The sequence below is a fragment of the Suricata suricatta genome, chromosome X, assembly GCF_006229205.1.
Source record: "Suricata suricatta isolate VVHF042 chromosome X, meerkat_22Aug2017_6uvM2_HiC, whole genome shotgun sequence".
In the NCBI taxonomy this organism is placed as follows: domain Eukaryota; kingdom Metazoa; phylum Chordata; class Mammalia; order Carnivora; family Herpestidae; genus Suricata; species Suricata suricatta.
Window position 1 is genome coordinate 82,391,158 of NC_043717.1, and position 21,832 is coordinate 82,412,989.

Sequence of the window (21,832 nt, forward strand, 5' to 3'; positions counted from 1 at the left end):
AATTGTCATCCTAAGGAAAATACTAAGAAAATAATTTTAAAATATAGAGAGGACAGAATAAGAAGGGAATGAAAATGGTACATAAGAAAACACCATTAAATCCAAAAGAAGGGAGCAGTGGAGGAATTGAGGAACAAAAACATGTAAGATATGCTGGGGGGGGATGATAGAAGGAAGGGCTTCCTTATGAGTGATTACTGCAAATGTAAATAAACTCTTGAATCAAAAAGCAGAAATTGGCAAGATGGATTTAAGAAATATGATCTATTAAAAAAAGAAATAAGATCTTTTTATATGCTGCTCAAGAGACTCACTTTAAATCCAAAGACACAAATAAGTTGAAAGTGGAAAGATGATAAAAAGTATTCTGAGCAAAACGTAATATTGCTGTACCAATATCAGACAAGATAGAGTTTACCTCAAAATTGTTATAGGAGATAAAGATGGACCTTATACACTGATAAAAGGGTTAATCTCCCAGGAAGATAGAACAATCATAAACATATACACCTCCAAACAACAGACCCACCCTCAAAGACATAAAGGAAAAATGGACAGAATTGAAGGGAGGAATAGACGGTTCTACAAGAGTGTTATAGACTTCAGTATCCCGTTTTCAACAGTAAATAAACAACTAAACACAAGATCAATAAAGAGAGGACTTGAAACAACACTATAAGCCAAGTAAACCTTATAGATATATATATATAGAACATTATATACAACAAGAGCATAACGCATATTCTTCCGAGAGACACATGGAACATTCTCCTGGACACACCGTATGTTAGGCCACAAATTCAGTCTTAATAAATTTTAAAAGATTGAAATCACACAAAGTATCTTCTCTAACTACAATGGGTTGAAACTAGAAATCAATTAACAGAAGGAAAGCTAGAAAATTCACAATAGGTGGAAATTAAACAGCATAGCCTTAAGAAACCGATGGATCAAAATAGAAATCAAAAGGAAAGTTAGAAAATACTTTGACATGAATAAGAACTAAAACACAACATAAAAAATTTATGATACAGTAAAAGTGGTCCTCAGAAATGCACATGCCTATGTTAAAAAAGACGAAAGACCACAAATCAATATCCGCTCACCTTAAGGAACTAGAAAGAGAAGAGCACACAAAACCCAAAGCTAGCAAAAGGGAGGAAATAATAAAGATTAAGGCAGAGATAATGAAATGGGGAATAGAAAAACAATACAGAAAATCAATGAAACCATTTACTTTGAAAAGTAAAACAAAATGGACAAATCTTTAGAAGATTTACTAAGATAAAAAGACAGAAAACACAAATTCCTAAAAGCAGAAGTGGAAGTGAACAATTACTACAGACCTAACAGAAGTAAAAGGAATTACAAGACAATAGTACATATAGTTGTATGCCAACAAATTAGATAACCCAGATGAAAGGGATAAATTCCTATACATGCCCAAATTATCAAAATTGCCTGAAGAAGAAATAGAAAATCTGAATTGACCTATATATAACAAATAAAGATACTAAATCAGTAATCAAAACTTCCCAACAATAACAAAAAAGACCAGGACAAGATGGCTTCACTGTTGACTTTTACCAAACTTTTAAATACTTAACAAATGCTTCAAAAAAAAAAAATAGAAGAGGGCATACTTCCTGATTCTACAAGGCCAGTACTGTCATGATTCCAAAGCCAAATCAAGGTATCACGAGAAAAGAATGCTACAGACCTATATCCCTTGTAGACACACATGCAAAAATACTAGCAAGCCAAATCCAACAGCATATTAAGACAACTGTATAGCACAACAAATTGGGATTTACCCCGGGGTTGCAAGGAGGTTTCATATGAAAATGACTCAATGAAATAATGTACCATATTAATAGAATGAAGGAAAAAATAACACGATCATTTCAATTGATGTAGAAAAGCACTGAACAGGGGTGGCTGGGTAGGTCAGTGGGTTAAGTATCTGACTTTGGCTCAGGTCATGATCTCGCAGTTTGTGAGTCTGAGCCCCATATCAGGTTCTCTGCTGCCAGCACAAAGTCCATTTCAGATCCTCTGTTCCTCCCTCTCTCTCTACCCCTCCCCTGCACACACACAACACTCTCTCTCTCTCAAAAATGAATAAACCATTAAAAAAAAAGAAAAGCATTTGACAAAATCCAATACTTTTTCATACTAAAAACACCTAACAAACTAAGAAAAGAAAGCATATATGAAAAATCCACAGCTGACATCATACTCAATGGTGAAAAACTGAAATCTTTCCCCCTAAGATAAGGAATAAGAAAAGGATGTTCACTTTTACCACTTTCATTTATTCTACTGGAAGTTCTAGCCAATTAGGCAAGGGAAAGAAACAATAAGCATGAAAATGGAAAGGAAGAAGTAAAACTATCTCTATTTACAAATGACATGATCTTATATATAGAAAATTGTGTATCTACAAATATGTACATATCATCTGTGGTTAACTGATTTGCAACAAGGGTGCCAAGAATATTAAATGGAGAAAATAATAGTATTTTCAACAAATGGTGCTGGGACAGCTGGATGTCCACATGCAAGCCATGACAACACTGTATGTTAACTAATTTGAATTAAAAAAAAATGAAGTAAGATCCTATCTCACACCATATTAAAAATAAACTCAAAATGGATCAAAGACCTAAATATAAGAGCTAAAATTCTTCAAAGAAAGCATGGGGTAGATCTTCATGATCTTAAATTGGGCAATGGCTTCTTAGATACAACACCAAAAGCACAAGTATCAAAAAAAATCAATAAATTGACTTTGTGAAGATTAAAATATTTTTTTAATTTTATTCTTTTGATAGAATTAGAAGACAACTCACAGAATGGGGGAAGATGTTTGCACATCATATATCTGAAGAGGGTCTAGTATGCAGAATATGTAAAGAACTCATAACTCAACAACAAAAAGAACTCCACATGTCGAACAGCATGTAGAGATACCAGAACCCTTATACATAGCTAGTGGGTATGTAAAGTGGTGTAGCTGCTGGGAAAAACAGTTCGGTGGCTCCTCAAAGGGTTAAATAAAATTAAAAAATGGGCAAAGGACTTGAATAGACATGTTTCCAAAGAAGGTATACAAACGGCCAATAAGCACAAGAAAAGATGCTTAACAACGTTAGTCACTAGGGAAATGCAAATCAAAACCACAATGAGACACACTTCACAGCCACTAGAATGACTAGTTTTTTTTTAATGGAAAATAACAAGGGTGCCTGGGTGGCTTAGTCGATCAAGCGTCTAACTTTGGCTGAGGTCATGATCTCACAGTTCATGGGTTCAAGCCCTGCATCTGGCTCTGTGCTGACAGCTCAGAGCCTGGAGCCCGTTTCTGACTCTGTGTGTCCCTCTCTCTCTCTGCCCCTCCCCCACTGACATTCTATTTCTCTCTGTGTGTCTCTCAAAAAATAAATAAACATTAAAAATTTTTAAAAATGGAAAATAACAAATGTCGAACAGCATGTGGAGATACCAGAGCCCTTATACATAGCTGGTGGGAATGTAAAGTGGTGTAGCTGCTGGGAAAAACAGTTTGGCAGCTCCTCAAAGGGATAAATACAGAATTACCATATGATCCAGCAATTTCACTCCTAGGTATACACCCAAAAGAACGGAAAACAAATGTTCAAACACAAACTTGTATATGAATGCTCATAGCAGCACTATTCACGGTAGCCAATAGGTAGCTAGGACCCAAATGTCCATCGGTGGGTGAATAGCTAAAGAAAACATGGTATGTCCATACAATGAAGTATTATTCAGCCACAGAAACAACTGAAGTACTACAACATGGATGAACCTCCAAAGCAGTGTACTTAGTGAAAGAAGCCATATACAAAAGAACATATATTGTGTGACTGCATTTATATGAAGTATCCAGAATAGCAAATCCAGAGACAGAAAGCAGACTGGTGGTTGCGGGAACTGAGAGGAAAGAGGAATGATAAATGACTGCTTAATAAGTATGACCTGGGAGAATCAAAACCATTCGGTACCTAGATAGTAGTGATGTGTATTGCATTGTGAATTAATGCAACTGAATTGTATGCTTTAACGTGATACATTATTTAAAAGTTTATTTATGTATTTCAAGGGGGGACAGGGAAGGGGCAGAGACAGAGGGAGAGAGAGTGACTGCTAAGCAGGCTCTACGCTGTCAGCAAAGAGCTTGTCGCAGGGCTTGAACCCACGACCCATGAGGTCATGACCTGAGCCGAAACCAAGAGCCAGATGCTTAACTGACTGAGTCACCCAGGTGCCCCTAACATGATAAGTTTTATGTTATGTGTATTTTATCACAATAAAAATGTTATCTAATTCAATCCTTCCACTAATTCAGACTAAGTTGTCTGATTTAGCGGTATTCTGCTGAAAAATATTTATAGTCATAGTTTAAACCCATTAGTCAGTGAGCACCCATAGCCACCTACCACCTGTGTGTGCTTTAATTCTGTACCTTACTTGATTGGTTTTGTTGTTGTTATTGTTGACACATTTAACTGATGGCTGCTTCCCTCCATTGGATCTTTTAGCATCAAAACCATTTTGTGCTGACTGGTCAATTATCTTCATTATAAATTACCTTTCTGTTTACTTCTTAGTTCCCAAAGTTAATTGTTTGAAATGCTACTTCACTTTAAAGGTCCTAGAGCACCTGGGTGGCTCAGTGGGTTAAGTGTCCGATTCGATTTTAGCTCAGCTCATGATCTAATGGTTCATGGGTTTGAGTCCCACATCAGGCTCTGCACTGACAGAGCCTGGCTGGGATTCTCCCTCTACCTCTCTCTCTGCCCCTCCCCTGCTTGCACTCTCTCTCTCTCCCCAAATAAATGTTTATACACACACACACACACACACACATATACATATATATATATATATATACATATATAGAAATGGGTACAATCTACTAATTTTCCAACTGTTGACAGATATTACTTCATTGACAAACCTAGATGTATAAAATGCACTTACAGGCCCTCTCACGTGTCAAATGATTTTTCACATGGGTGTGTGTCTACCAAACACTACTACATGCCCTAACCTTTGAGATTCTGGCATTGGAAAACACAGAGGCTTTACGCCCGTAAAAATCTCCATTATTTTTTTCCTGAAACAATTGAAAACTTCTGCAAACTATTATTGTTTTCTGAAATAATGTCTTCTGTTGCTTATAAACTAAACTGCTGATTACTTGGTTTGTACAATTGGACAGAAAACATAAACTACCATGCAGGTCAAAAGGCAAAATGGCTGCTCCTTCCCCAATGTCGCCCTAGTGCGCAGCCACAGCAGGATAGAGTGCAAGCAGAGATTATGCCTGCGGCCTGTGCACCATGACGAAGCCCTCAGAGGGGGCTAACACTCACCTTCAATGTCACGGTCTCCTCTATAACTTCCTTTGGTGAGAACTTAGGTGATTCTTCATCAACAGAGATTTCTTCAAAGTCCTTACAGATTGTGTCAGATCGGGTAACAGGTGGGCTGATGCTGCGTTGGCGTGCCAACGGTGATGACCTCTGTTAAGGAGGAGAATAGAAGGAAAAGTTAAAAACCTGTGTGCTTTCTTCCAAATTACTGATGTTCTCTTGTTGCTTAATGGCTGAAGGGCTAAGAACCCAAAGGGAAAAAACAAGCCAAGAAAAGAATCTCCCACCCAACTGTCTTCACTTCTTGTACCTATGCAAACCGAGGACCAATAGTTTTGGTTCACATTCTGGGTTGCTGCACACTTTTGCCAATCCCCAAACAAAGAGAGAAACTTCGAATTGCTTGTTTGGTCAAAATGAAAATTCTGGGCTGCAGGGCTGGTTCAATATCCACATATCAATCGACATGATACATCGCATTAATAAAAAAGAAAGGATAAGAACCACATGATCTTCTCAAGAGATGCAGAAAGAGCATTGGACAGAATATAGCATTCTTTCTTGATAAAAATCTTCAAGAAAGCTGGGATAGAAGGAACATACCTAAACATCATAAAAGCCATATATGAAAGACCCACAGCTAATATCATCCTCAATGGTGAAGAACTGAGCACTTTCCCCCTGAGATCAGGAACACGACAGGGATGTCCACTCTCACCACTGTTACTCAACATGGTACTGGAAGTCCTAGCCTCAGCAATCAGACAACACAAAGAAATAAAAGTCATTCAAATAAGCAAGGAAGAAGTCACACTTTCACTCTTCACAGACAATATGATATTCTATGTGGAAAATCCAAAAGACTCCACCAAAACACTGCTAGAGCTGATACATGAACTCAGCGGAGCCACAGGATATAAAATCAATCTGTGGCATTTCTATATACCAATTAGGAAGCAGCAGAAAAAGAAATCAAGGAATCAATCCCATTTACAATTACACCAAAACCCATAAAATACCTAGGAGTAAACTTAATCAAAGAGGTAAAATATCTATACACTGAAAGCTATAGAAAACTTACGAAAGAAATTGAAGAAGACACAAAAAATGAAAAACCATTCCATGCTGATGGACTGAAAGAACAAATATTGTTAAAATGTCAATACTACCCAAAGCACTCTACATATGCATTGCAATCCCTATCAAAATAATGCTGGCATTCTTCACAGAGCTACAACAAATAATTTTAAAATTTATATGGAACTAGAAAAGACCCCGAATAGTCAAAGTAATGTTTCAAAAGAAAACCAAAGCTGGAGGCATCACAATCCCGGACATCAAGCTGTATTGCAAAGCTGTAATCATCAAGACAGTACGGCACTGGCAGAAAAACAGACACAGAGACCAATGGAACAGAATAGGGAACCCAGAAATGGACCCGCAAATGTATGGCTAACTCATCTTTGAAAAAGCAGGAAAGAATATCCAATGGAATAAAGACAGTCTCTTCAGCAAATGGAGTTGGGAAAACAGGACAGCAACATGCAGAAGAATGAACCTGGACCAATTTCTTACACGACACACAAAAATAAATTCAAAATGGATGAAAGACTTAAATGTGAGACAGGAAGCCACCAAAATCCTAGAGGAGAAAACAGGCAACAACTCCTTTCACCTTGGCCACAGCAACTTCTTACTCCACATGTCTCTGGAGGCAAGGGAAACAAAATCAAAACTGAACTATTGGGACCTCATCAAGATAAAGAGCTTCTGCACAGCAAAGGAAACAATCCACAAAACTAAAAGGCAACCATCAGAATGGGAGAAGATATTTGCAAATGACATATCTGATAAAGGGTTAGTATCCAAAATCTATAAAGAACTTGTCAAACTCAACACCCAAAAAACAAATAATCCAGTGAAGAAATGTGCAAAAGACATGAACAGACGCTTTTCCAAAGAGGACATCCAGATGGCAAACAGACACGTGAAAAGATGCTCAACATCACTCATCATCAGAGAAATACAAATCAAAACCACAACGAGGTACCACCTCTCACCTGTCAGAAGGGCTAAACTTAAGAACTCAGGAAACGAGGATGTGGAGAAAGGGGCATGCTGTTGCACTGCTGGGTAGGCAGGCAAACTGGTGCAGGAGGGGCCAAGATGGAGGAACAACATGGAAGTTATTTTTGCATCTTTCATCTCTGAAATACAGTCATATCAACACTAAACCATCCTTCACGCCTAGAAAACTGATCTGAGGACTAACACAACAATCTGCACAACCTGAACCAGAGAACTTACTAGGTGTGCGGCACGGAGAGGTGAACTGGGGGAAGAGAGGCCGGAATGCTAACTGGTGCAGCCACTCTGGAGAACTCTGTGGAGGTTCCTCAAAAAAGTAAAACTAGAACTACCCTATGACCCAGAAAATGCACCCCAATGTTTATAGCAGCACTATCAACAATAACCAAATATATACAGTGGAATATTACTCGATCAAAAAGAATGAAACATTGCCATTTGCAACAACATGGATAGAACTAGTGTATTATGCTAAGCAAAGTAAGTCAGCCAGAGAAAGACAAATATATATTTCACTCATATGTGAAATTTATGAAACAAAACAGATGAATGTAGGGGAAGAAAAGGAAAAATAAGTTGGAGACAAAGAGGCAAACCATAAGAGACTCTTTTTTAAAAAAATTTTTTAACATTTATTTATTTTTGAGAGACAGAGAGAGACAGATCAGGAACAGGAGAGGGTCAGAGAGAGAGGGACACACAGAATCGGAAGCAGGCTCCAGGCTCTGAGCTAACTGTCAGCATAGAGCCCGACGTGGGGCTGGAACCCACAGACTGTGAGATCATGACTGGGGCCGAAGTCGGACACTCAACCAACTGAGCCACCCAGGCGCCCCCATAAGAGACTCTTAAATACAGAGAACAAACTGAGGTTTACTGAAGGGGAGGTGGGTGGGGGGATGGGCTAAATGAGTAATGGGCATCAAGGAGGGCACTTGTTGGGATGAGCACTGGGTGTTATATGCAAGTGATGAATCGCTAAATTCTATTTCCCCCGCCAAGAGAGTCAGACACTTAACCAACTAAGCCACCCAGGTGCCCCAACAATGCACGATTATTAATGAAGGGTTGGAAAAGACTAAAATATAAAGGAAAAAAAAGCAAGCAAACAAACAAACCAATCCTGCAGCACTGTAGTATTTTGACACATTTCATATCATCTATCTGGTAAAACTATCCAAAAAATCTTATTTGGTTCTTAACTTTAATAATTATAAAATCTTGCATCCTGTTTTACTAAAAAAAATAGTAACAGATTTCTGGTGTTCTCTCTCTACTGATGCTAACTATAAATCTTATTTGCGTCTCATCTTTGTTTTGATTTTGACCCTGTCTTTGGAAGTTTAGTTCTTGTGGAGGTGAGTTTGGGGTTAGGACCTGAGCTTGGCATCCAAACTACAAGCCTTGCCATTATCATTTCAGAAATCGTATGGATCAGATCTTGACCGCGTTGGTTGTTTATCTCACTTCTGTCAAGATTGGCTGCTTCCTTCTGTCATAGGTTCTGTTGCTGTTCAGGACACATGGCCTTCAAACTCTCAAAGCCAAAGAAAAGGGGCTCCAATGAGGATTTTTCCAAGGTTCTGCCCCTTGGAGTACTCCTGGCCAGTGTCTTAGGTGCCCCCTTATTGGTACCAGGTCCTACTGGGAGCTCTTGAGAAGAACCTCAGAGATTCACCATCCCTAAGCCCAGTCCTAATAATAATAATTCCAGTAATGCCCACTAACTTGTATGGAGGCCTTTTATGCTGCTTTAATATTTATTATTTCCTTCCTTTTGCTAGCTTTGTGCTTCTCTTTTCAGTTCCTTCAGGTGGAGAGTTAGGTTAACCGCTGTGTGCGCCTATCTCTTAACTATAAGGACAGGAAAGGGATGTCCCACACTCAAGTTCAGGGAGTCTAAAGGCAACAACCAGAAGAGATGGTGTGCCTCCTTCCTTTTGGAGGGCTAAGAGGGTGAGTCCAGGCCGCAAGCAGGAGGAAAAACTGCTTTGCTGCCTCTGTTTCTTAAATGGCCAAATTCCGTTTGATTCAACAAGAAGATGCTAATAATCTTGCTATTGAATCTTCTTATCAATTTGTCCTCAAAGAGAACATGAAGTGTCTTGGAGAGGAATCGAGGCACCCATGTTCCTAATACTACCGATAAGACAGCAGGTGAAAACCCCAGGGGAAAAACACTGGCTCGATCTTGGTATTTCCAACAGAACCGTACGCTGGGAGCCCATCTCCCACACCCACAATCTCCCAGTTGATCTGAATGTCACTTAATCCATCACGAGGCCTGCCCCTGAAAGGGACCCAGCCATTGGCCAATTCCATAGTTGCCAAGCTTTGATGTGGCACTGGGTGTCAGGGCCCTCAACCTAATGCTATCAACCACCCTGTCATTTAGGTTTGTCATGCTGGCACCTAAGGGAAGTTTCCCATGTGGAGGTCCAATGGGTGGTTGATGGCTCAGGTTCTATTAATACCCCACCCTGTCTTCAGCCCTATTTCCCAGAAGAGGGACTAAAAGAGTAGGCCAAAGATGTGAGGCGTGGGCCCAAACCAGCCATTTAAGCAAACTTGCCCTTGGGCCACTCTGGCTTTCCTTACCCCTTTCACTGTGAGAGGAAATGCCTCTAGAATCTTTACCTCCAATTTCCAGCACCCACCTCCCCGCCCAAATCATCTTTTTAGAGAAATGGTGGGTCTCTGTTATAAGAATCTCTCTGTGGCTGGGACTAAGAGAAGAGGCACCCAGGAAACAGGTTTCCCCTTTCTGAATACAACAGATAACCCTATACCACTTGGTCACGTACAGAGCAAAACCTTGCTTCGTGAGCATAATTCATTCTAGTCAAGCAATCAGCCCAAGATCACAGAGCCAGTAAGTAGCAGAGTGAGAATTTAAGCATAGCTCTGTCTGTTTGACTTCGCGGCCATACTTTGAACAATTCTACTCTATTACCTCAGTGATCTCGGATTCCTCAGCCCAAATGGCACTTCTGGGTACGTATGGGAGCATAGTTCCAAACACAATTCCAGAAACAGCTCCGTGAAGACCACTCGCCCTGGTTCTAGGCAGAGTTCTGGAAACATAAGATCTCTGTAGAAGAAAGAAAAAATACAGCGGTTGGAATGCCTGCATAGTAACAGTGGACCGTGACCATTACGTTAAGCATTCTTGGGGTGTGTCAAGAGAAGCGAATATGATAATGCCAGCCAACACTGTGGGCTGGGCACTAGCTAAGCACATCATATATTTACACATTGTCCGTTCTTCACAATAGCTCTGAGGGTTAGAATCAGCTGAGAAACAAGGCCAAATTTGCCCCCTCCTTGCTTCTTAGCAGAGTAGGAGCAGGGGACGGAAGAGGAGCAGTTTAATTAGACACTCATGCTTGAGTTCGCTATTACCTGTAGAGATCTGCCTCTTGGGAACTCTGGAGATGGGAAGAGTTTTATTTCAGGCTCAGGATCCAACATGAAGATGCTGTCATGGGACAGGGCTTTGCTCCCCATGATGCTCGTGACGCTGAACAGGGAGAAAAGGGTCTTGTAAAAGCAAGGGTCATAGGAACTGAAGATATGTATGTATCTGTAGTATGACATATAGACACCTCAGAAAGAGGGCAAGGATGCACATGGCTGACATAGAAAGTATTCCACAAGATAGTAAGTGAAAAAATAAAAAGTAGGGTCCCATTTAATATAAATACTTATATTACACACCTATATAGTTAAAGATCATAGAAAAAAGTTTGGGAGGATATCCACCACATAATTAATGGTAGTTCCCTCTGAGGAATGGCACTGAAGACAGGAGGGGAATTTTAATTTCCTACTTTAGGTACTTCTCTATAATTTTGATTTTTTTTAATTATCAACATGTATCTTTTTTATATAACAGTTTTGAGATATGGTTTACATACCACACAATTCGCACATTTAACATGTACAATTCAATAGTGTCAGCCCTGTGGAATGGGAGATAAGATCCAAAGTCTTGCTGTTATTTAAAAAAAATGTTTATTTATTTATTTTGAGGGAGAGAGCGGGAAAGAGAGTATCCCAAGCAGGCCCCATGCTGAGTGTGGAGCCCGATGACTCGGGGCTCGAACCCATGAGCCATGGGATCATGACCTGAGCCAAAATCAAGAGTCAGATACTCAACCGATTGAGCCACCCCGGCACCCCTGAGTATGGCTGTTATTAAGGTGAGAGTTATAAAAGATCTTTCTCTAGTGTTTTTGTTTTGATTTAAAGTATCAACTATCTGCCGAGGTACTGGAGACACCCCATGGTCACGCCCAGATTGCTAAACCCAAAAGGAAATGCCTTCTGTGTGGGAATTAAGCCAGGCTGACGACAATTAAGTGCCAAGACAAATCAGAGAAATGTTAGAATCAAATGGAAGGCTAAAGCCACAAAAGACACCTTATGGAATGTGAGAATATATTTGGCCTTTTAAAAATTTCAACCAAAGGCATCACAAGAAAATAAAACTACAGACTAGTATCTCTTAGGAATATAGATGCAAAACTCTTCAATAAAATACTAGTAGTCTAAACCCAACAACACAAAGAATTATATACTATTACCAAGTAGAACTTGCAAGAAATGTAAAGTTATTGTAATATATGAAAATCAATTAATGCAATACACCATAGCAATAGAATAAAAACAAAAACGTGTGGCCATTTCAATAGATAGAGTAAAAGCATTTATAAAATCCAAATACATAGCAAATGCACTTATGAGAAATACAGTCAACCCTGACAGAGGATATCTGTGTCTGTGAAAAACTCTTATCCAATGTCCCACTTAATGATGAAAGACTGAATACTTTCTTCCTCAGGCTCACAAGAAGACAAGGATGTCTGCTCTTGCCCCTTTGTCGTTGTTGTTAAAGTTTATTTATTTATTTATTGATTTATTTATTTAGAGGAGGATAGAGAGAAAGAGTCGGACAGGGCAGAGAGAGAGGGAGAGAATCCCAAGCAGGCTCCGTACTGTCAGCATGGAGCCCAATGTGGGCCTGCTTAAGATTCTCTCTCTCCCTCCACCCCTCTCCCTTTCTCATGTGTGCTCTCTCACTCTCTCTCTCTCTCTCTCTCTCTCTCACTCTCTCGCTCACTTGCTCTCTCTCAAATATAAAAAAAACCCTCATATAATAGCAAGTGTTGGCAAGGTTGCAGAGAAATTGGAATCCCCACACTGTCTGGTGGTTCCTCAGAGACTTAAGCATCAAATCACCATGTGACTCAGGAACCACACTCCTAAGTATATACCCAAGAGAAATAAAAACATATATTCATCCAAAAACTTGTACACAAGTGTTCATAGCAGCATTCATGATAGCCAAAGGGTAGAAAGAGCCCAAATACCTGTCAACTGAGGAACAGATAAAATGCAGTATAGCCAGACATTGGAATACTACTTAGTCGTATAAGGGAATAAAGTATTGGATTCATGCCACAACATGGGCAAGCCTGTAATATGTGCTGAGGAAAACAAGCCAGTCACAAGAGGCCACATACAGTATGATACCAATCACAGGAAGTGTCCAGAATAAGCAAACTGATAGAGACAGGAAGTAGATAACTGGTCACCTAGGGCGTGAGGGACTGCTTATAGGTACAAGGTTTTGTTTAGGGAGGGGTGGACATTTTTTTTTAATTAGATAAAATAATTCGTTAAAATGTTATATAGTTTTTTGTACTTATTACAAAATATTTACTATAATACGTGTAGGTTGGCATTTAAAAAAAACAATCTTTAAATGGGCACCCTCCTACACTGTTGGTGGGAATGTAAACTGGTGCAGCCACTCTAGAAAACAGTGTGGAGGTTCCTCAAAAATCTATCAGTAGAATTCCCCTATGACCCAGCAATAGCACTGCTAGGGATTTACCCAAAGGATACAGAAGTGCTGATGCATAGGAGCACATGTACCCCAATGTTCATAGCGGCACTTTCTACAATAGCCAAATCCTGGAAAGAGCCTAAATGTCCATTTCCGGATGAGTGGATCAAGATGTGGTTTATCTACACAATGGAGTACTACATGGCAATGAGGAAGAATGAAATCTGGCCATTTGTAGCAAAGTGGATGGACCTCGAGGGTGTCATGCTAAGTGAAATAAGTCAGGCGGAGAAGGACAGATACCATATGTTTGCACTCACAGGTCTAACAGGAGAAACCTAACAGAGGACCATAGGGAGGAGAAGGGGGAAAGAGAGCTGGAGAGAGGGAGGGACAGAAATCATGAAAGACTATTGGATACTGAAAACGAAACATGGACTGAAGGGGGAGGGGGAGGGAGGACGGGGGTGATGGTCATGGTGGGGGGCACTTGTGGGGAGAAGCACTGGGTGTTATATGGAAACCAACGTGGATGAACCTCGAGGGTATTATGCTAAGTGAAATAAGTCAAGCAGAGGACAGATACCATATGCTTTCAGTCATATGTGGATGAGGAGAAACAACAGAAGACAATGGGGGAAGGGAGGGAGAAATAGTTAAGGAGAGGGAGGGAGGCAAAGCATAAGAGACTCTTAAATACTGAGAACAAACTGAGGGCTGATTGGGGAGTGGGAGAAGGGAAAACGGGTGATGGGCATGGAGGAGGGTACATGTGGGGATGAGCACTGGGTGTTATATGGAAACCAACTTGACAATAAACTATTAAAATAAACAATCTTTAGGGGTGTCTGGGTGGCTCAGTCGGTTAAGCGTCTGACTTCAACTCAGGTCATGATCTCACAGTTCATCAGTTTGAGTCCCACGCTGGACCCTGGGTTGACAGCTCAGAGCCTGGAGCCTCTTTGGATTCTGTGTCTCCCTTTTTCTCTGCCCCTCCGAAACTCGTGCTCTGTCTGTCTCTCTCTCTCTCAAAAATAAAAATAAAACATTAAAAAGAATCTTTAAACGGTAACTAGATTAGCAGCTTAGGCACTGTGAGCCCAGCACCCACGCCAGCACTGTGAGCCTGACCGTGGGAAGCACACATGGGTAAACTGGATCACAACACACTCCGAGGACAGTCTGGTGTTACAGGGATCAGAGTGGCGCCATACTAAGGTGGCTCGTGGGCCAGCAAGAGGAGAGGAGGCAGATGCCCTCGTACCACCCACTTCTCCTCTACAAAACTCTACCACCCAGGCAGCTCTTGTGGGGAAGGGAACATGCCTTATCCTATTAAAATGGCAGTCCTGCAAACAACTAACATGGCTCTAGACAAACGCTTAATGATGATGCAGCACTGAGACAGCAATGTCTCTGGACATCTCTCTCTACACACTTCCAGTCACTGTTTCTCTGACCTGCCAGCTCAAATCAGGCTTGGGAACCAGTATGGCATCCGTGACTACTCTTCCTCCCCTGCCTTGTGCAGAGAAACTGCTAGGGAATCTTGGGCCATGGGTGCACATAGAAGCTGTCAATTTCGCACAAGGCATCAGCCAGAGTGCGGCTGTTGAGCTGGCTCTCTAGCACCACGATGGAGGGAACAATGGATTTGGGTTCCTTGCTTGCCCACTTGTTTCTCTGTTTGTTTTTACACCAACACAGTGATTTCATGAGTATGCCTCAACCCAGCTAGACGGACTCTTCACTCCCTGAGAGTTTAAATACTCTCACATTAGAGATGTAGTTCGGCCCAATGGGCAATCACAGATCTGCAGCCTGAGGGCCTGCCCAGTGCACTAGCCATGGCTTCCTGGATGACGGATGATGCAGGCTATCTTACCTCCGGGCCTCCAGCTGCTCACCAGTGGTAGGCCCGTGTCATGTCTCAAGTTCTTGGAGCTGCGACAGGGAGATGCTGCCCTGGTCTATCTGTACCCAGTGCTCTTGGGGCAGGGGGTGTGCATGTGCCGACCTACTGAGCCGTGCAACTTCGACAGCAAGCATACCCCTGAGCACGGAGAGAGCCGCCCCTCGCCCCGACATGGCTGCGTTGGCCACTGGTTGTGGCCTCAGCCCAGCCCCGCCCCCCAGCTCACCTAGACCCAGCTGGGTCACCTTCCTGAACTGACTCCACAGTAGAGATGTGGATGCTGCCGCTGGACAGGCTTGGTGTCAGCTGCCTCCCTCCCTGGGCATCCTCGGGCCCTTTCTTCTTCTTCTTGCCAAAAAAGCTCTTCAAGCCTTTAAATTTGGATTTCTTCTTTCCTGGAAGGCAGGAAGGCAAGTCAGGCAGAGCGTGACGGTGGGAGGGGAAGAACAGGGAAGGAAACAGGGCCTTTGTAACAGGAACAAGGACTGGGGTCCCAGGTGCCCCGCAGATCTCAGCCCTCACCCCCAGTCCCCACCCCCCACTGCTGACACCATTCACTTGGCCTGTTCTCTTGCTCACAGCTCAGGGTAAGGAAGCATCCAAGTCTCTGGGGAGCACAGAAGCTCAGGCCCCAGCTTGTGGTCTTTGGGCAGGCCAGGCCCCCACGCAGGCGCACCTCACCGGGCACCAGCCTGCCTCTCCATCTCACCCATCAGAATACACCTCTTCGCTGACCTAAGACCTCCATTCGTATGCAGCAACTACTGAGCCAATAATGATAATAATAATAAGCACCGGGCACCATCCTGACTTCACCCTGGTGTCTGGAATCATCGCAATCCAGTTGGGAAGCCAGGCTTCTGTACGTGAAAAAAACACTTTGGGACCCCCCCCCCCCCAGAGTTTCTAGTGGGGGCAGGTTCTGCCCTAGCTTGTGTGTGAAAAGGTATAGCCCCAAGGGGTGAGCGCTGTCTGTTGGGGCAGTGCAGTCTGGGAGGCTGTCCTCAAGGAGGCGGGCTATGAGCTAGGGAGAGGGCTGGGAATTGGGAAGAAAGGGCCATCGGGGAGAGAAGCTGCATCACAGAATCAGATCCCAAAGCATTTCGCTAGGAGTGCATGTGCGCATGTGTGTGTGCATGTGTGCATGCATACATGTCTGTGTGCGTGCATGTGTTACATGCATTGTGTGTTCTTCATTTAAAATTTTTTTTTAAATGTTTTATTTATTTTTGAGAGGGAGACAGAGAGACTGTGTGAGCAGGGGAGGATCAGAGAGAGAGACACACAAAATCTGAAGTGGGCTCCAGGCTCTGAGCTAGCCGTCAGCACAGAGCTTGATGTGGGGCTCGAACCCACGGACTGTGAGATCATGACCTGAGTGGAAGTCAGATGCTTAACTGACTGCACCACCCAGGCACCCCTTGTGTGTGTTCTTCAATTACTGCCTATTCGTCTGGATTATCAACAGGGCTACTGCACATGCAAATAACTGAAAGTTTGCTTGGTCTACACTAACTAGCAGGGCAGCCACAAGGAATGGGAGCTTTAGATGCTCCTACGGCTCCGTTTGGGCTTTTGTTAGTTTCCTAAGAAGCACATGGGTCTTTATTGGGGCTCAGCAGGAGACGGCCAAGGATAGGGGAGTCCGTGCTGCAACCTTCAGGGGGAAGGAATCAACTCTTACTGCTTTCACATGCAATCATTCACCAGCATAGCTGTCTCATCCCAATTCCCAACAATCTGGTGTCTTGAAGGCCTATCACCAGCATAGCAATGCTGGGCTGGCAGAGAAGGGCCCAGCAAGGGGGCGGGTGGTCAATGGGGCTGCCATTAGAAATAGTAATGGAAAGTACCACTCCAAGAGCCAGAACATTCTGGAATCCTCAGCTTGGCTCTGCTATCAATTAGCTTTGTGAGTTTGGATAAGTCATTCAACCTCTCTGGAACACAACAGGGTAAAGGAGGGATCACACTAATCGGCATCTCCCAAAGTGTGTTCAGAGGGCTGTCCTGTGTCTGTTGCATGAGAAAGGGATCTGTGGTCCAGTCATTCTGGGAAACGCTGGATTAGATGAAGTTTAGGGCTCTGCTTTCCAACAAGACTTTTCTAAAACTTCAACGTGCCTATGTCTACGGTGAAACTCTAAGACACTGGCAACAGCGTTGTCTCCCAAATGCAAAGAAGCAGAATGTCTGGCAAAACACACTTTGAGAAATGCTGAACTAGGGTTCCTTCTAGCTCTGAAATCCTATGGCCTATTTGCATACTGATTACTTCTAAGCCCGCCTATTAGAAAGGTTTCTAAACTCCAAGGCCTGCCTTAAGTCCAGTGTCCCACCAATCACAACAGTTAACCCTTCTCTCTGCATACCTAAAACTTGACTGCTGACCCTCCAAGTTTTACATCTGAATTCTCTCTCATCTACTCATCCATCCCTCCATCCATCAATCTATCCAACAAATATTTAAGACCAAGCGCTCACTATGCTTTGGGTATCAATGAGAAAGGAATGAGATACAGTTCTGTGTCATAGCTACCATCCCCCACCTCGAGGCTGTAGGCTGGCCCTCTTTAGCATCTTCTTTAGCAACCACGGGACAAGTGAGTCCATTGAGGGGTGCAAAATACCAGCACAGCTTGTCACTTCCCTTAAACTGAGGTCACCGAGCAGAGTCATACTTAAACCCTATAATTTAAATATTGGCCCTTGCCGGGGTTGATATAAATTGTAAATAATGTAGGTCAAGCGCTTCACATAGGATCTGGTATGTCGCAAGTGCTAGGAAATCAATACTTACTTGTTTCTTTAAAAAAAATTTTTTTTTTACATAATTATCACTCAATAGTGAACCATACAATATGTATGATTAGAAGCAGAAGCCAGCATGGGGTGTGGCAATATGCAAGACTATCGGACTGTTTGCCTGATACTCAATGCTGAAGCAATTTCAGTTTGGGATGGCTCAGGCAATTTCTCATCTAGTAGGATGTACTGTATGAACCTATATAGGATCACGACTGAAGATATTGCAGGAAATGTAAGTTTTCCCGGAAATAATTAAACTAATTTCTATAATAAATTACTTAATAATTATTAAATAATGAATTCTTTTCAATGATGCTTGGCCTCATTGAACATTCAGGGCGAAGGTGCCGAAGAGCATACTGTACGGACAAGGCTGACTTGAAAATGATCAATACTTTGTCCTCTGGCCTCCTCTCTTAATCTCCCCAACCTCAATGTTTTCTAAAATCTATTCAATAGTGAGATTTTTAAAAGCTTTTTTTTAATGTTTATTTTTGAGACAGAGAGAGACAGAGCTTGAGGTGGGGAGGGGCAGAGAGAGAGGGAGACACAGAATTCAAAGCAGGCTCCAGGGTCTGAACTATCAGCACAGAGCTTGACACGGGGTCAAACCCGCGAACTGTGAGATCATGACCTGAGCCGAAGTGGACGCTTAACCGACTGAGCCACCCAGGCGCCCCTCAATAGTGAGATTTTTATATAAAATCCTCATTACGACATTATACTAATTCCAGCAATGTTTACCCAGGTCACCTCTACGCTGGGTAACTGATGCCCCCACAGGGCACAGCACTGGTGGTCAGTGAGCTGCTGGCTGACAGCTGTCCTTACCTCTCCTAGAACAAAGCCATAGATGTCCCTGTCCAAGCCCAAGGACTAGGTATTCCCAAACAGCCAGCAGCTTTCAATATCCTCATCCAGTGTGTCACGTGCCAGAACACAACCCACGGAAGGCAGTTTTGCCCCCCAGAGAGGAAAACACTGTTAACTCCAATGAAGAAATCATTGCTTCCAGGTTCTAGAATTCCTTATCCACCAAGCACACAGGCAACCCATCTGGGTTGAACTTAATGGGCTTTAAAAATGTATCACAGGGTGCCTGGGTGGCTCAGTCAGTTAAGCATCTGACCTCAGCTCAGGTCTTGATCTCACAGTTTGTGGGTTTGAGTGCTGCGTCAGGCTCTGAGCCTGCTTCCGGATTCTGTCTCCCCCTCTCTCTCTGCCCCTCCCCTGCTCATGCTCTGTCTGTCTGTCTCTCTCTCTCTCTCAAAAGTAAATAAACGTTAAACAAAATTAAAAAAAATAATGCATCGCATAATGGTGACCTTGTTCTCTTGCATTGCTGCTTAGAAAGAAAACATTTGTAACTAGCCTTTCTTTCCGTCAACCTCCACACAGCCATGTCACTCTCTGGCTAGCAATGACCAGTTCTAAGAACATACCCAAATGTTCGGTCGTTTAAACAACAAAATCTTGGGAACAGAGAAAAGGCACTTCCTTACCTTCACTCTTCATCAAGATGAACCGCATTGCCACCTTCCTTGGTAGGCATCTGTCTAACTCATATCCAAAGAGATAGGTCAGTTGGTTTGGTCGTTGGGGCTGCCTTGGTGAAGAAGCCTAGCATTCATTTATTTATCCATTCATCGATCAAATAGTTGGGGGTCTCTAACTACTCTCTCTGAGACCCGCCACTAAACAATAGTGACACGAAGACCCTGCCCTACATCATCCGTGAAATCAGGCCCCTAGGAAGCCACAACAGGGCTCCATTCTGTTCTTCCGGACCAAGTCTTCCACATCCTACAACTACTAAAGAACACTCAATGAAAACTGATAATCAACCCAGTGAACTGTTACATTTAGTTCTGTCTTTAGATTCCATGTCTTATTTTATGTCTGATGGTTCCTTTTTGGGGGGGTAGGGCAGTGAGGCTCATCATTTAGTGACCTTTGCCTCCCTTACGTGATATTCACCCATGGTCATGTATCACTCATAGGTGGCCCCACAGTTGAAGAATGGATACACATCCGAGTAAGTTTTACAAAAAGAAGTTTTGTAAATGGAATCCTATTCACTAGAAGCCTACCGTGGCATCCTTTGTCTATATTTCCCCCTTTACTCCTCAAATTACAAATTAATCTGTTGGTTAAATTTGGATTACTATCTACAGTAAAACTTCAGTTGAATCTCTTGGGTCAAGGTTTGCTCTGATTTTTTTTTTTCTGATTAAGCAGAAATACTTCTCCTGCCTTAGTAAGTAGAACCTGGGAACCGATCCCCACAGAGGATTGCAGGACCTCAGACAAGCCTTCTGATACCAGAGTTGGACATGAAAGACAAGAGGTAAAAAGACTGCAAAGGAAATGGGGACTGAGTTTAATGTTATTAGAAATTTGATAAGAACTTGTTTGCCTGTGACTTGATTTTTTTCCCCTAGGATGAGTTCAACACAGTAAAGAAATCTAGTTCTAGTTAGCAAGATTGTGCTGGGCTACTTACCCTCATCACTGGCCTCCAGAACTTCCAGGCTTCCAGAAGCTTCACTTAGGGATTCAGCCATAATAGGATCACTAAAGTATTGAGTGAAAAAGCAAAGGATCATCATCTGCTATCCAGGGTGTAGCACACTCACTTCACCTTACCCCTTATCCTTCAGTTACGTCCTTAAACCAAAGAAAGAGCCCATCTTGTCCTGTCCTCTACCCATAACCCCCTGATACATCTCCAGAAGTAGAGAGGGATGCCCGTAGGCTCTGACATTAAGGCGAACTTGAGAGGTCACTAGCAAGCCTAAGGCCTTAGAAAGCAAATGCTTCCAAACCACGGTGAGGGCTCTTAGGGCCCTGGTGTCAAGATGGCTTCAGACTCTCTCACTGAAAAGTCCTATGATGTCCCACGGTGTGCATTCTCTCTCACTGCAATGAGTAAATAAATCCAACTCGTTCAATGACAGGTATGTTCCTGTTGGGCTTTGGCTGAAAGGTAGCGACTTTGTTCAAGTCACTCAAACTCTATGAGCCAGTATCACAATTCTGTCTGAAGATGACTTAATCCCAAGCCCACATACTGCTCCCTAATTCTCTCTCTCTCTCTCTCTCTCTCTCTCTCTCTCTCTCTCTCTCTCTCTCTCACACACACACACACACACACACAAGTCTCACCTAAAGATATTGGAGGTACAACGGGGCAAAGAAATTCAGAACCCCCTCAGAAATTCTGAGGGAGGACAGGAGAATTCCTTGGACTGGGAGCAATTCAGATCATGGGTGAGTTCCTGGGCCGTCTTAATAAACATGGCAGGTGCCCCTCCCCCCCTCTAAGGAAGGCTTTTTAGACACTGGGGAAATAAATTATCTCCAGGCTTTGGAGAAGTCTGTGGAAAAGGAGCCTGTTTTCCAAAATACCAGGCCACAGTAGGCTAATATTGTCCTTAACCCAACACTGTCAGGGGTAGAAAAAGAGAACCAACAACCAAAGAGAAAAATACAAGAGCCAAAAGAGAGAACAAAGAAAGAGGCCATCTTGGCAACATCCAAATCCCTTAGAGCACTAATAGAATCACTTGATTTATCTAACTCCTTAGCCCGTCTTCAGTTCTGTCTAGCATACATACCTAATTTTCCTAAGTGAATCCCACGGGCTTGAAGATGGCACCACCATCAGCTGAACTGTCTCCCTGTCCAAACCCACCCACCCACCAACCACAACAAAACACACACGTCTCCCCTTAATTTGAAAACCTCTTCCTGGGGCACCTGGGTGGC

General features: G+C 42.6%; 1 protein-coding gene across 1 annotated transcript in view; it reads right to left on the bottom strand.

Annotated features, from left to right (window-relative positions):
• The window catches only part of KIAA1210 (KIAA1210 ortholog), a 40,541-nt gene extending 19,868 nt beyond the window's left edge, over nt 1-20,673 (bottom strand). Inside the window, exons 1-5 of the mRNA XM_029929691.1 lie at nt 20,568-20,673; nt 15,483-15,651; nt 10,893-11,010; nt 10,444-10,581; nt 5,403-5,552 (exon numbers count right to left, since the gene is read on the bottom strand). Of these exons, the coding sequence (XP_029785551.1) occupies nt 5,403-5,552; nt 10,444-10,581; nt 10,893-11,010; nt 15,483-15,651; nt 20,568-20,673 (681 nt within the window). The remainder of the gene's footprint in view (nt 1-5,402; nt 5,553-10,443; nt 10,582-10,892; nt 11,011-15,482; nt 15,652-20,567) is intronic.
• Between the last annotated feature and the right edge of the window lie 1,159 nt (nt 20,674-21,832).